The sequence below is a fragment of the Oncorhynchus gorbuscha genome, unplaced genomic scaffold, assembly GCF_021184085.1.
Source record: "Oncorhynchus gorbuscha isolate QuinsamMale2020 ecotype Even-year unplaced genomic scaffold, OgorEven_v1.0 Un_scaffold_3510, whole genome shotgun sequence".
Lineage (NCBI taxonomy): Eukaryota > Metazoa > Chordata > Actinopteri > Salmoniformes > Salmonidae > Oncorhynchus > Oncorhynchus gorbuscha.
The window spans coordinates 7,793-23,453 of NW_025747727.1; the positions used below are offsets into that span (position 1 = coordinate 7,793).

At 41.2% G+C, this 15,661-nt stretch overlaps 1 protein-coding gene across 1 annotated transcript; it reads left to right on the forward strand.

The window, feature by feature from the left end:
- The first annotated feature begins 4,489 nt into the window (after nucleotides 1-4,489).
- Nucleotides 4,490-15,269, forward strand: LOC124027713 (glutamate receptor ionotropic, NMDA 3B-like). Its single transcript, XM_046340084.1, has 7 exons — nucleotides 4,490-4,605; nucleotides 4,912-4,990; nucleotides 5,386-5,458; nucleotides 8,216-8,380; nucleotides 8,727-8,794; nucleotides 10,191-10,433; nucleotides 13,368-15,269. Exons 1-6 carry the CDS (start codon nucleotides 4,521-4,523, stop codon nucleotides 10,342-10,344), a joined length of 624 nt encoding a protein of 207 aa, XP_046196040.1. The 5' UTR covers nucleotides 4,490-4,520; the 3' UTR covers nucleotides 10,345-10,433; nucleotides 13,368-15,269.
- Nucleotides 15,270-15,661: the final 392 nt, after the last annotated feature.

Consider the following 15,661-nt stretch of genomic DNA (forward strand, 5'->3'; position numbering starts at 1 on the left):
CATAACTGTAATAGAAACAGATGGAGTTAAACTGTCTTCATAACTGTAATAGAACGTATCGAATGGTTAAAGTTAAACTGGAGTTAAACTGTCTTCATCTGTAATATAACGTATCGAATGGAGTTAAACTGTCTTCATAACTGTAATAGAACGTAGCAGATGGAGTTAAACTGTAATCTTCGAATGGAGTTAAACTGTCTTCATAACTGTAAGAACGTATCGAATGGAGTTAAACTGTCTTCATAACTGTAATAGAACGTAGCAGATGGAGTTAAACTGTCTTCATAACTGTAATAGAACTGTCTTCATAACTGTAATAGAAATGGAGTTAAACTGTCTTCATAACTGTAATAGAACGATCGAATGGAGTTAAACTGTCTTCATAACTGTAATAGAACGTATCGAATGGAGTTAAACTGTCTTCATAACTGAATGGAGTTAAACTGTCTTCATAACTGTAATAGAACGATCGAATGGAGTTAAACTGTCTTCATAACTGTAATAGAACGTAGCAGATGGAGTTAAACTGTCTTCATAACTGTAATGATAATGGAGTTAAACTGTCTTCATAACTGTAATAGAACGTAGCAGATGGAGTTAAACTGTCTTTCATAACGAATGGAGTTAAACTGTCTTCATAACTGTAATAGAACGTAGCAGATGGAGTTAAACTGTCTTCATAACTGTAATAGAACGATCGAATGGAGTTAAACTGTCTTCATAACTGTAATAGAACGTAGCAGATGGAGTTAAACTGTCTTCATAACTGTAATAGAACGATACTGTCTTCATAACTGTAATAGAATGGAGTTAAACTGTCTTCATAACTGTAATGTAATGGAGTTAAACTGTCTTCATAACTGTAATAGAACGTATCGAATGGAGTTAAACTGTCTTCATAACTGTAACGTAGCAGATGGAGTTAAACTGTCTTCATAACTGTAATAGAACGTATCGAATGGAGTTAAATCATAACTGTAATAGAACAGCAATGGAGTTAAACTGTCTTCATAACTGTAATATAACGTATCGAATGGAGTTAAACTGTCTTCATAACTGTAATGGATGGAGTTAAACTGTCTTCATAACTGTAATATAACGTATCGAATGGAGTTAAACTGTCTTCATAACTGTAATGTCGAATGGAGTTAAACTGTCTTCATAACTGTAATAGAACGTATCGAATGGAGTTAAACTGTCTTCATAACTGTAATAACTGTTAAACTGTCTTCATAACTGTAATAGAACGTATCGAATGGAGTTAAACTGTCTTCATAACTTTAATAGAAACGAATGGAGTTAAACTGTCTTCATAATAATAGAACGTAGCAATGGAGTTAAACTGTCTTCATAACTGTAATAGAAACAGATGGAGTTAAACTGTCTTCATAACTGTAATAGAACGTATCGAATGGAGTTAAACTGTCTTCATAACTGTAATAGAACGTAGCAGATGGAGTTAAACTGTCTTCATAACTGTAATATGTAATGGAGTTAAACTGTCTTCATAACTGTAATAGAACGTAGCAGATGGAGTTAAACTGTCTTCATAACTGTAATAGAACGTATCGAATGGAGTTAAACTGTCTTCATAACTGTAATGGAGAATTAAACTGTCTTCATAACTGTAATAGAACGTAGCAGATGGAGTTAAACTGTCTTCATAACTGTAATAGAACGTATCGAATGGAGTTAAACTGTCTTCATAACTGTAATAACTGTATCGAATGGAGTTAAACTGAACTGTAATGGAGTTAAACTGTCTTCATAACTGTAATAGAACGTAGAATGGAGTTAAACTGTCTTCATAACTGTAATAGAACGATCGAATGGAGTTAAACTGTCTTCATAACTGTAATAGAACGTAGCAGATAATGGAGTTAAACTGTCTTCATAACTGTAATAGAACGTAGCAGATGGAGTTAAACTGTCTTCATAACTGTAATAGAACGTATCGAATGGAGTTGTCTTCATAACTGTAATAGAACTGTCTTAAACTGTCTTCATAACTGTAATAGAACGTATCAGAATGGAGTTAAACTGTCTTCATAACTGTAATAGAACGTAGCAGATGGAGTTAAACTGTCTTCATAACTGTAATAGAACGTATCGAATGGAGTTAAACTGTCTTCATAACTGTAATGTAGCAGATGGAGTTAAACTGTCTTCATAACTGTAATAGAACGTATCGAATGGAGTTAAACTGTCTTCATAACTGTAATAGAACGTATCGAATGGAGTTAAACTGTCTTCATAACTGTAATAGAACGTATCGAATGGAGTTAAACTGTCTTCATAACTGTAATAGAACGTAGCAGATGGAGTTAAACTGTCTTCATAACTGTAATAGAACGTATCGAATGGAGTTAAACTGTCTTCATAACTGTAATAGAACGTAGCAGATGGAGTTAAACTGTCTTCATAACTGTAATAGAACGTAGCAGATGGAGTTAAACTGTCTTCATAACTGTAATAGAACGTAGCAGATGGAGTTAAACTGTCTTCATAACTGTAATAGAACGTAGAATGGAGTTAAACTGTCTTCATAACTGTAATAGAACGTAGCAGATGGAGTTAAACTGTCTTCATAACTGTAATAGAACGTATCGAATGGAGTTAAACTGTCTTCATAACTGTAATAGAACGTATCGAATGGAGTTAAACTGTCTTCATAACTGTAATAGAACGTAGCAGATGGAGTTAAACTGTCTTCATAACTGTAATAGAACGTATCGAATGGAGTTAAACTGTCTTCATAACTGTAATAGAACGTAGCAGATGGAGTTAAACTGTCTTCATAACTGTAATAGAACGTATCGAATGGAGTTAAACTGTCTTCATAACTGTAATAGAACATAGCAGATGGAGTTAAAAATGTAACGTATCGAATGGAGTTAAACTGGAAGTCGAATGGAGTTAAACTGTCTTCATAACTGTAATAGAACGTATCGAATGGAGTTAAACTGTCTTCATAACTGTAATAGAACGTATCGAATGGAGTTAAACTGTCTTCATAACTAATAGAACGTATCGAATGGAGTTAAACTGTCTTCATAACTGTAATAGAACGTAGCAGATGGAGTTAAACTGTCTTCATAACTGTAATAGAAATCGAATGGAGTTAAACTGTCTTCATAACTGTAATAGAACGTAGCAGATGGAGTTAAACTGTCTTCATAACTGTAATAGAACGTATCGAATGGAGTTAAACTGTCTTCATAACTGTAATAGAACGTAGCAGATGGAGTTAAACTGTCTTCATAACTGTAATAGAACGTATCGAATGGAGTTAAACTGTCTTCATAACTGTAATAGAACGTAGCAGATGGAGTTAAACTGTCTTCATAACTGTAATAGAACGTAGCAGATGGAGTTAAACTGTCTTCATAACTGTAATAGAACATATCGAATGGAGTTAAACTGTCTTCATAACTGTAATAGAACTGTCTTCATAACTGTAATAGAACGTAGATGGAGTTAAACTGTCTTCATAACTGTAATAGAACGTAGCAGATGGAGTTAAACTGTCTTCATAACTGTAATGTAATGGAGAAACTGTAATAGAACGTAGCAATGGAGTTAAACTGTCTTCATAACTGTAATAGAACGTATCAATGGAGTTAAACTGTCTTCATAACTGTAATAGAACGTAGCAGATGGAGTTAAACTGTCTTCATAACTGTAATAGAACGTATCGAATGGAGTTAAACTGTCTTCATAACTGTAATAGAACGTAGCAGATGGAGTTAAACTGTCTTCATAACTGTTAAATCGAATGGAGTTAAACTGTCTTCATAACTGTAATAGAACGTAGCAGATGGAGTTAAACTGTCTTCATAACTGTAATATAACGTATCGAATGGAGTTAAACTGTCTTCATAACTGTAATAGAACGTATCGGAGTTAAACTGTCTTCATAACTGTAATAGAACGTAGCAGATGGAGTTAAACTGTCTTCATAACTGTAATATAAACTGTCTTCATAAATCGAATGGAGTTAAACTGTCTTCATAACTGTAATAGAACGTAGCAGATGGAGTTAAACTGTCTTCATAACTGTAATAGAACGTAGCAGATGGAGTTAAACTGTCTTCATAACTGTAATAGAACGTAGCAGATGGAGTTAAACTGTCTTCATAACTGTAGATACACACACACACACACAAACGCACACATCCCCACCTGTGCAGGGTGGGAGTTTATCTTGTATTGTTTACGTTAAGTGTATTGCAATCATGAAGTCTTTTAAATTACCCTTGAGGACCTCAATGCAATAATGTTAATGCTATTTTATTGAAGTTATGCATATCTGATCAGTGTTGCTTTGGATTTATCTGTGTGTGTGTGTGTGTGTGTGTGTGTGTGTGTGTGTGTGTGTGTGTGTGTGTGTGTGTGTGTGTGTGTGTGTGTGTGTGTGTGTGTGTGTGTGTGTGTGTGTGTGTGTGTGTGTGTGTGTGTGTGTGTGTGTGTGTGTGTGTGTGTGTGTTAGGACAGATCCTCCCCTACTAGATGCCTTCATCATGGATAAAGCTCTATTGGACTATGAAGTCTCCATCGATGCCGAGTGTAAACTAGCGACTGTGGGCAAGCCTTTTGCTATAGAGGGTAAGATAGACATAGACACACACACACACAACGTTAGAAAGGTTTTCACTGCTATGGCTAGTCTGAGTGCCAGTCTGTTGTGCCATCATGCCAACTCATTGTTATTCAGTGTCAGGCCAAACATGTTTGACTTGACAATGACAACAAGGAATTTGGCAAGAGAACTAACAGATCTGGGACCAGGCTAGCTATTCACTGTGACAGACAGATGATTTAACTTGTGTGTATGTTTGTGTGTGTGTGTGTTTGTGTGAGTATGTGTGTGGGTGTGCATGTGTGTGTGTGTGTGCATGTGTGTGTGTCCAGGGTATGGTATAGGTGTTGCCCAAGGCTCTCCTCTCACTGCCAACATGTCTGAATTCATCAGTCGCTACAAGTCAGAAGGGTACGGTAGCACACACACACACACACACACACACACACACACACACACACACACACACACACACACACACACACACACACACACACACACACACACACACACACACACAGGCATACAGCATGTGTAGTATTTCAGCAATGAAATGACAGGCCCCCACCTGCCTCGACTTCACCTGTCAGATTTGAAGTTGAAACATAGTATTTTTGAGTTCAGGTATAAAGCACTGGGGAACAGTGACATTCTGTGTGATGGCCTCTCATGTTGTTATCACTGCGATTGTTTAGCCCAACGGTATTCGCAAGTTACAGATGTGCATATCACCCTCATTTTCTTCACTATTTCATTGACATGTTTTGTTGATCTGACACTAGTATTAACATGATGTGTTGTACCAGGTACATGGACATATTACATGAGAAATGGTACAAGGTGGTGCCATGTGGGAAACGAGTGTTCACTAACACTGAGGTGAGTGTGTGTGTGTGTGTGTGTGTGTGTGTGTGTGTGTGTGTGTGTGTGTGTGTGTGTGTGTGTGTGTGTGTGTGTGTGTGTGTGTGTGTGTGTGTGTGTGTGTGTGTGTGTGTGTGTGTGTGTGTGTGTGTGTGTGTGTGTGTGTGTGTGTGTGTGTGTGTGTGTGTGTGTGTGTGTGTGTGTGTGTGTTGAAGGTCATAGTCGACAGAAGCAACAACCAAACTCTTTCTATATACTGTGGTGTCTGTGTTTGTTGTCTGACCTCTGACTGACCTCTAACTGCCAGACAGACTCCTCATAGATTTAGCTGACAAAATGGTACTCCTTCTTCACAATCACAAACTCACACCTGCTTCCCCCATAGTGTTGGTATACAGCCAGCCTAGCCAGAATTCTAGTCCCGTATCTCAGCCTCCCGCTGGGACAGAGACAAACAGGACTCGCTTCCAGGCACATACACACACACACACACACACACACACACACACACACACACACACACACACACACACACACACACACACACACACACACACACACACACACACACACACACACACACACACACACACACACACTCTCCAATCTTCAGACCTGATATATAGCTGCTGGCAAAGACTCTTTTACCTTCCCTCCCCCTCCTAGTCCTTGGCATATGAGATAAAAATCTGTGATGTGTGTGTGTGTGTGTGTGTGTGTGTGTGTGTGTGTGTGTGTGCGTGCGTGCGTGCGTGCGTGCGTGCGTGTGCGTGTGTGCGTGTGTGCGTGCGTGCGTGTGTGTGTGTGTGTGTGTGTGTGTGTGTGTGTGTAATAGTGTTTACTACTACAGCCTCTCCCCAGAGAGAGGAAGGCTTAGGGCCATGAGAAACTCTCTGTATCAGAGGGATGATATTCTTCATATTTATGCAGAAGTTAAAATACATAGAGCAGACTTGAGGCAGTTCTACAGAATAACAACATGAGGCAGGACAGAAGTCCACGATCCAAGGTGTACCTCTGGGTCACATGGGGTGGCTCACATTGTGTCGTTCCAGGTGCTTCTAGAGGAAATAGACAGAGAAACGATGGCAGTGTTTTGCCTGATAAGTGTGCTTGTAGTTTCCCATAGAGACCGTATGTGCGTGCAGCGTGCGGTAATGAGTGTGTATGTGTGCTATTCGTTCTGGTCAGAAGACTTGTGTCCCTGTAGATCATGGGGATGGAGATGGTTATTATGGGATGGCAGAGAGAGAAGGACATGGTCCTGTTTGGATACTTACTGCCTTCTTAAAAGGGGCAATCTGCAGTTGAAACTAAAACGAAGCGCTCTCCCCTGTTTCAGTAAAAAGCTGAGGGAAGGGGCTGGAGAAATCTAACCACTCTCAAATTCATAGACAGCGCTATGGATGCTAGGACTGACCATCCATGATATCAACATTTTCGAGGTTATATAGTGTTTGTTTACATTTACTATGTTTACACACATTTGAGTAAAACAAGCTAATATTTTACAGCCAGCAGCATACCACCCTACAGCATAACACCCAGCATCTCACTGCTGGCTGGCTTCTGAAGCTAACTAGGGTTGGTCCCTGGATGGGAGACCAGATGTTGCTGGAAGTGGTGTTGGAGGGCCAGTAGGAGGCACCCTTTCCTCTGGTCTAAAAAAAAATATCCCAATGCCCCAGGGCAGTGATTGGGGACATTGCCCTGTGTAGGGTGCCGTCTTTCTGATGGAATGTTAAACGGGTGTCCTGACTCTCTGTGGTCCACTAAAGATCCCATGGCACTTATTGTAAGAGTAGGGGTGTGAAACCTAAATTCCCAATCTGGCCCTCATACCATCACAGTCACCTAATCATCCCCAGTTGCCAATTGGCTCATTCATCCCCCTTCCTCTCCCCTGTAACTATTCCCCAGGTTGTTGCTGTAAATGAGAATGTGTTCTCAGTCAACTTACCTGGTAAAATAAGGATTAAATAAATAGTGTTTTGATGGGGTATGACAGTTGAACTAAGCTCATGAGGCATTAATTAGTAAGTTATACTCTTCAAGAATCAATCAAATCAAATGTTATTTGTCACATACACATGGTTAGCAGATGTCAATGCGAGTGTAGCGAAATGGATACATTCTCACCAAAATTGTAGCAACTGCAGATTGCCCCGTTAAGGTCATCACTGATAGGTGGAAGCAACTGGCTCGAGTTTTGCTCAGAGCCAGTGATGTGATGATGTCAGGTGACGGAGAAAGTGGAACTACTGGTTCACTCTGCCATCTAGAGGCCACTGTTAGAACCACAGTCAACCTCATACCTTAAGGCAAAATGGGGACTGTGAAGACACATAGACCATTTAATGCATTTTGTATTGTATTTTGCATTTTATTATGTATATGATGCGTGGTTGGGTTACGACTGTTATATGTGGTTGTCTCACTTGGCTATCTTAAGAGGAATGCACTAGCTGTGGGTCAGTCTGGATGGGAGCGTCTGCTGAATGACTAAATTGTAATGTAAATGTAGTGCTATGTATGTATATTTACAGTATGTATAATGTGTCTTTTATTTGTCGTGTTGTGTTTCCTGTTTGGACCCCAGGATGAGTAGAGTCACTGACTGCCTCAGCAGCAGCTAACTACGGAACCTAATAATAAATACTCTCTCACCCTCTCTAACCCTCTCTTACACTATATATATCTCTCTCCCTCTTTCTCTCTCTCACACCCTCTCTTATCCTCTTTCTCTCCCTCTTTCTGACTCTCTCTCTTTCCCAGAATTTATCGATGGGGATAGATCATTTCTCAGGCCTGTTTGTGATGTTGTGTGTGGGGGTGGTTGGAGCCATTTTTACCTTGGCAGCTGAACACACCTTCTATCACCTAGCCCTGCCCCGGCTACGGCGGTCACACACACTCACCTACTGGTTGCATACCAGCCAGGTATGTAGGTACACCCCCCCCCACACACACACACACACACACACACTCATGAACTAGATCTATAGCAAGCCACCAAGCTTTTAATAGTATCTAAGATAATTAGAATTTCACACTTTTAAAAACATATTATCAAGGTGATCTTATCAAGGTGATCTTACCACTCTGATCTTATCAAGGTGATCTTAACAATGGGATCTTACCACTGTGATCTTAACAATGGGATCTTACCACTGTGATCTTAACAAGGTGATCTTACCACTGTGATCTTACCACTGTGATCTTATCAAGGTGATCTTTAGTGAGTGAATGTTCTCTCATCTGTGTTGTATTATCTATCTGTTGACAGAAGATCCATCGAGCCCTGAACACCCCTTACAAGGACGTAGGGAAAGAGTTGATTGGCCTGGACCACAAGTAAAGAAACACTGATCAATACTATCTATATTAGAGTAGAGGTTATCAATACTGTCTATATTAGAGTATAGGTTATCAATACTGTCTATATTAGAGTATAGGTTATCAATACTGTCTATACTAGAGTATAGGTTATCAATACTGTCTATATTAGAGTATAGGTTATCAATAATGTCTATATTAGGGCATATGTTATCAACACTGTCTATATTAGGGCATAGGTTATCAATACTGTCTATATTCGAGCATAGGTTATCAATACTGTCTATATTAGAGTATAGGTTATCAATACTGTCTATATTAGAGTATAGGTTATCAATACTGTCTATATTAGAGTATAGGTTATCAATACTGACTATATTAGAGTATAAGTTATCAATACTGTCTCTACTAGAGTATAGGTTATCAATACTGTTTATATTAGAGTAGAGGTTATCAATACTGTCTCTACTAGAGTATAGGTTATCAATACTGTCTATATTACAGTATATGCTATCAATGCTATCTATATTATAGTATATGTTATCAATACTATCTATATTACCATATAGGTTATCAAAAATAGTTATATTACATTATAGGTTATCAATACTATATTTATTACAGTGTATGTTATCAATACTGTACATTATAGGTTATCAATAATATCTATATTGCAGTCTGGGTTATCAATACTATCTATATTAGAGTAGAGTTTATCAATACTATCCATATTACAGTATAGGTTATCAATACTGTCTATATTAGAGTATATGTTATCAATACTGTAAATTACAGTATAGGCTATCAATACTATCTATATTACAGTATAGTTTATCAATACTGTCTAAATTACAGTATAGTTTATCAATAATCTCTATATTACCGTATAGGTTATCAAAAATAGTTATATTACATTATAGGTTATCAATACTATATATATAGTAGAGTATAGATTATCAATACTATCTATAGTCGAGTATAGGTTATCAATACTGCCTATATTATAGTAGAGGTTATCAATATTGGCAGTGTTACAGTAAAGGTCATCAATACTGTCAATAGTACAGTATATATTATCAATACTATCTATTCTACAGTATAGATAATCAATAATTTCTAAATTACACTATATGTTATCAATACTCTCTATATGAAATGATAGGTTACAAATACTCTATATTGCATTATAGGTTATCAATACTATCTATATTGCAGTATAGGTTATCAATACTGTCTATATTAGTGTTTAGGTTAACAATACTGTCTATATTACAGTATTGGTTATCAATACTATCTATATTAGAGTATAGTTTATAAATACTATATTACACTAGAGGTTATCAATATTGTCAATATTACCTTTCTTTCTCTCTCTCTCACTCTCCCCCCCTCCCTCTATCTCTCTCTCCCCCAGTCCCTCCCCTTGTGTCTCTGACAGCTGCAGCCTCCACAGACACCAGCAGCCTCGCCCTCCTCCTCCCCCGTCTTCCCCCCTGCCTGCCCCCCCTTCCTCCTCAGCCCTCCTCTCCTGCCCGGGACATCAAGGAGAACAAGAGGGTCCACTTTGATCTGGAGAGTCTACACAGCTACCGTCTACACACACACACCGCCTCATTCTGGGGACGTCCTGGCATGGTGGGGCGACACGGCCTGGGAGGTACACACTCACTCTAACACACACATTTGTTTTACCGTCCTTGTGGGGACCAAAACATTTATTCCCATTCAAAATCCTATTTTCCCTAACTCCTAATCCTTACCCTTAACACCTTGTTACGCACGCCACTATGAAGAGGGAACGCAACACCTTGCTACAACTAAACTCTCTGTGAAGTGAAAAAGGTCTGGACTGTAGGTGCAAGTAAGAATGACAACAGGCAGAATGTGGTACCGTTTACAAGGACTTTATTCCTTTACACGGTAATATGGGGAAAAGGGGCTGGACGGAACCAAAGCAAAGAAAGTAAATCTCAAAGCCCCCCTCTCCTATCTTACCTGCCTACCCACTACTTACCTAATTTAGCACCACCTGGTGCCCTAACCAAAATACAGGGGGTGGTCCGCCCAGGTCTTACCTAGTGTGCCTAGACAGCGAATATGCTACGGGTATATGTATGCCCACGGGCCTCTTGCCTAAGCACTCCCTAGGTGCCTTCCCCTTCCCCCCTGGGAACAAATGAAACAGAATATTTAAACAATTTCACAAACAAACTAAGAAACAAACAAAGGACATCAAATAAGCTCTATCTGAGCAACAAACTCACAAAACATACCAACTCTCAGCAATGAACTCCCAGCAAAATCTCTAGCAAAAACTCTAGCAAAATCTCTTTCCTACACAATTCTCTCTAGCAAATCTACTTCCAGCAAAATTCTCTCTAGCAAATCTACCTCCAGCAAAATCTTCTAGCAAATCTACTTCCAGCAAAATCTCTCTAGCAAATCTACCTCCAGCAAAATCTCTCTAGCAAATCTACTTCCAGCAAAATCTCTCTAGCAAATCTACTTCCAGAAAAATCAAATCTCTTCCAGCAAAATCTACAAATCTACTTCCAGCAAAATCTCTCTAGCAAATCTACTTCCAGCAAAATCTTCTAGCAAATCTACTTCCAGCAAAATCTTCTAGCAAATCTACTTCCAGCAAAATCTTCTAGCAAATCTACTTCCAGCAAAATCTTCTAGCAAATCTACTTCCAGCAAAATCTTCTAGCAAATCTCTCCAGCAAAATCTAGCAAATCTTTCCAGCAAAATCTTCTAGCAAATCTACTTCCAGCAAAATCTTCTAGCAAATCTACTTCCAGCAAAATCTCTTCTAGCAAATCTACTTCCAGCAAAATCTCTCTATATGTAACGTCGTTCGTCTGTTGTATGAAGAGAGTCAGACCGAAATGCAGCGTGTAGGTTACTCATGACTTTAATGAAAATAATCGCGGTACATGAAATAACTGGGAGCACTAGCGGAGCTGGGCAGACTGGGAGCACTGGCCGCGCTGGGCAGACTGGGAGCACTGGCGGAGCTGGGCAGACTGGGAGCACTGGGCTGACTGGGAGCACTGGCCGCGCTGGGCAGACTGGGAGCACTGGCCGCTGGGCAGACTGGGAGCACTGGCCGCGCTGGGCCGACTGGGAGCACTGGCGGTGCTGGACAGACAGGAGACTCCAACAGCGCAGGAGAGGAGAAAAGCTCTGGCTGAGCTAAACAGGCGGGAGACTCCAACAGCGCAGGAGAAGAGAAAGCGCTGGCTGCGCTGAACAGGCGAGGCGCACTGGAGGCCTGGTGCATGGTGCTGGAACTGGTGGTACTGGCTCGAGGACACGCACAGGAAGCCTGGTGCGGGGAGCTGCTACCGGAGGACTGGTGTATAGAGGTGGCTCTGGATAGACCGGACCGTGCAGGCGCACTGGAGCTCTTGAGCACCGAGCCTGCCCAAGCTTACCTGGCTCGATGCCCACTTTAGCCCGGCCCATAGGAAGGGCTGGTATGTGCCGCAGCTGGCTCTGCACCCGCACTGGAAACACCGTGCGCTCCATAGCATAACACGGTGCCTGCCCGGTCTCTCTAGCCCAACGGTGAGCACAGGGAGTATGCGCAGGTCTCCTACCTGGCATAACTATTCTCCCTTCTAGCCCCCCCCAATACATTTTTTGGGGTGACTTTCCGGTTTCCAACCACGTCGCCGTGATGCTTCCAATAATCGCGGTGACAATAATCGCGGTACATGAAATAACTGTATATGAAAACAACAAACGAAACGTGAAACCTATTACATCCTATCTGGTGACTACAACACTAAGACAGGAACAAACACCCACAAAATACAACGCGAACTCAGGCTACCTAAATACGGTTCCCAATCAGAGACAACGATAAGCAGCTGACTCCAATTGAGAATCGCCTCAGGCAGCCAAGCCTAACTAGACACACCCCTAATCATACACAATCCCAATGAATACAAACCCCAATACGAAACACAACATATAAACCCATGTCACACCCTGGCCTACCCAAACATATACCAAAAACACAAAATACAATGACCAAGGCGTGACACTATAGCAAATCTACTTCCAGCAAAATTCTCTCTAGCAAATCTACTTCCAGCAAAATTCTCTCCTCCTGCACAGAACACTGGCTTTTATATAGCTTCTGGTATAGGTAATTGGAGACAGCTGCGTCTTGACGAGGGGGCGGGGTCAGCTCTCCAATTAGCCCTGGAGTCGACCAATCAGCTGCTTGATGGATTTCAGGAAGCCATTTCCTGAAATAAACACATGCAAACATACAAACTACAACACATAAACTGGGGAACGTAACAACCTAACCCTAAAACTAAACCTAACCCTATCTCTTAACCCTAGTTCTAACCCTATACCTAACCACTAAGCCTAAAATACACGTTTTCCCTGTGGGGATCAGCGAAATGTCCCCAGAATTTTCCTTGTTTCACTATCCGTTAGTAGACCCACAAGATTGTAAAACCAAACCACACACACACTTTACAAGCTTTATTTGAATCCACAAATCACATTCCCTTCAATGAGATTCAGAGAAAAGGTCACATAGTTTCTGTCTTCCCCTGTCTGTTCCAGGGTGTCTGGGTGGTTTATCTCCTCCTCAGGTTAGCCTGCATGCTAACGGTGGCCCAGCATCGGCCCTGGCCTCCCCCGGCCTGGTCCTGCCTCCTCTGGGGAACCCAGGCAACCAGGCCTTCCTGTGGGAGGGAGAGCTCCAGGAGGTCCAGGGGAGGATCGAGACGTTCACAGCCCAGCTGAGAGACGCCGTGGCCAGGAGGGCCGAGATACAGACCTGCCTGGAGAACCATAAAATGAACCAGAGCACAGATACTGCTGTCAAACTGGAGAAAGACAAGGTTGGCCAGTCACAAAGCCTGGAGAGAGTGAGAACCAACGCAGAGAAAGATAGAACCAAGGAAGAGAGAGAGGGGATCAACCAGGAGAAAGGGAGGTGTGGCAGATCAAATCTCTGTTGCAGCCTGGACAGAGACAGAGACAGAGACAGGACAAGCAGGGACAGTTCCACTATGAGACAAACAGCCAGACAGGACACAGACAGGGACAGACTGTTACACCAATCAGAAACTGAGAGAGACCGAGATGACCAATCAAAAAGCATGGACAGAAATGGGAGCAGCCAATCACATTCCTCCAACATTCTGCAGACAGGGAGGAACAGCCAATCAGAAGCTCTGACCATCCTACAGAGGAGGAGAGAGATCCAATCAAAAACCTCCACCAGCCTGGACAGAGAGACAACCAACCAATCAGGTGCTGTCAATACACTGCAGGGAGAAAGAACTGTCCAATCACGTAACTCCACCAGTCTGGAGAGAGGAAGAGCCAGGCAATCAGGTGCAGTGAAAGACCAGGAGAGGGGGAGAACTGTCCAAACACGGACAGGGGCTGGTCTGGACAGACTGAGAGCTAGCCAATCCAGTGCCTGCACTGGGAATCTGGTTAGAGAACGTCCCGCCCCCATGGACACCCAGAAGAGTTTGTGTTAGTCGTTTGATTGGTTATTTATTAGAACACAAAAGACCAATTAGAGGGCTGGAAAAGAATCTGACAGGTCCAAATGATGATGAGTTTTAAAAAACAATGACAGAGATGTGGCACTGGTCCATTTGCCTCTGATGTCAACGGCTGCTGTCTGTTAACAAAATGTCTGATCAGAACTTTACCCATCTACTGTTTGTCTCCACTAGGTGTGTTTCCTTTTTGTTTCTAACTACTAATAGCTCTCTCTCTTCATCTCGTACCCCTGGGTTGTGTTCACTAGGAACCAAACAGAACAAAACGGGAAGGGACCTACCTGATTTTGTCCAATAGAATCTCTCGTTTTTGTTGCAGAAAGTTTTTCTGTTTGGAGCGAACGGTTTCCGTTGCAATGGTTTGTGATTAATGTATACACCCCAGGTCTGTAGTCAGTTCTCGGTGGGTCATTCAAGGTACACATGGGGCTCCTAAATGTTCAATCAAGTGCTATTTCCACCCGACCGGGTAAGAATCGGCTATCCCAGAGGGCAAACTACACGTGTCCACTGTCATTGTCATGACTGATCCTCTATAAGGACCTTGAGTTGGTTTGATACTATGCAGTTGAATTGAATTTACTTTAATGGAATTTGTATGTTGGATGTCATGGTGGTGTCAAATGTATGTAACAAAAGTCGAACCTGGAAGTGGATGAATTAGGTGGACGTGGAAAGACAGAAGGCGGTTGTATTTGAGCCTATAGCAGGTGTTTTAGAAGAGATGCAGGTTGTTAGGTGACCTGTAGAGGACTGAGGAGTGTTGTAGATCTGATGTTCTGGTGTTGATGGGTCGTGTTCGGTGTCCCATAATGCTGCCTATAACAACAGCTATATGTCTCATTCTCACACACAACAGAATTGTATCAGCATATTATTGGGACTCGTATCATGTTGTTGTATATCAATTCCATATTTTTAAATTAAACATTTATATACTGGTTTTAATGCAACACATTACCACAGACTGTAGTGACAGTCTATACCACAAGGTGGTGCCTGGATCTCTCTCTCTCTCTCGCTCTCTCACACACACACACACACACACACACACACACACACACACACACACACACACACACACACACACACACACACACACACACACACACACACACACACACACACAACCTACTCAACTAAGCAACTGAAACATTATTTCATGGATGAGAAGGAAAATATTATAATATTTCACTGTCATAGTAATAACAATTTTCATTTTGTCTTTCCCTCAATTCTGTGATATTTAGCAACACAGAGATCCCCCCCACCCCCAACACATACACACAATCACACATAAAGGTGTGCACACACACACAATCACACATAAAGGTG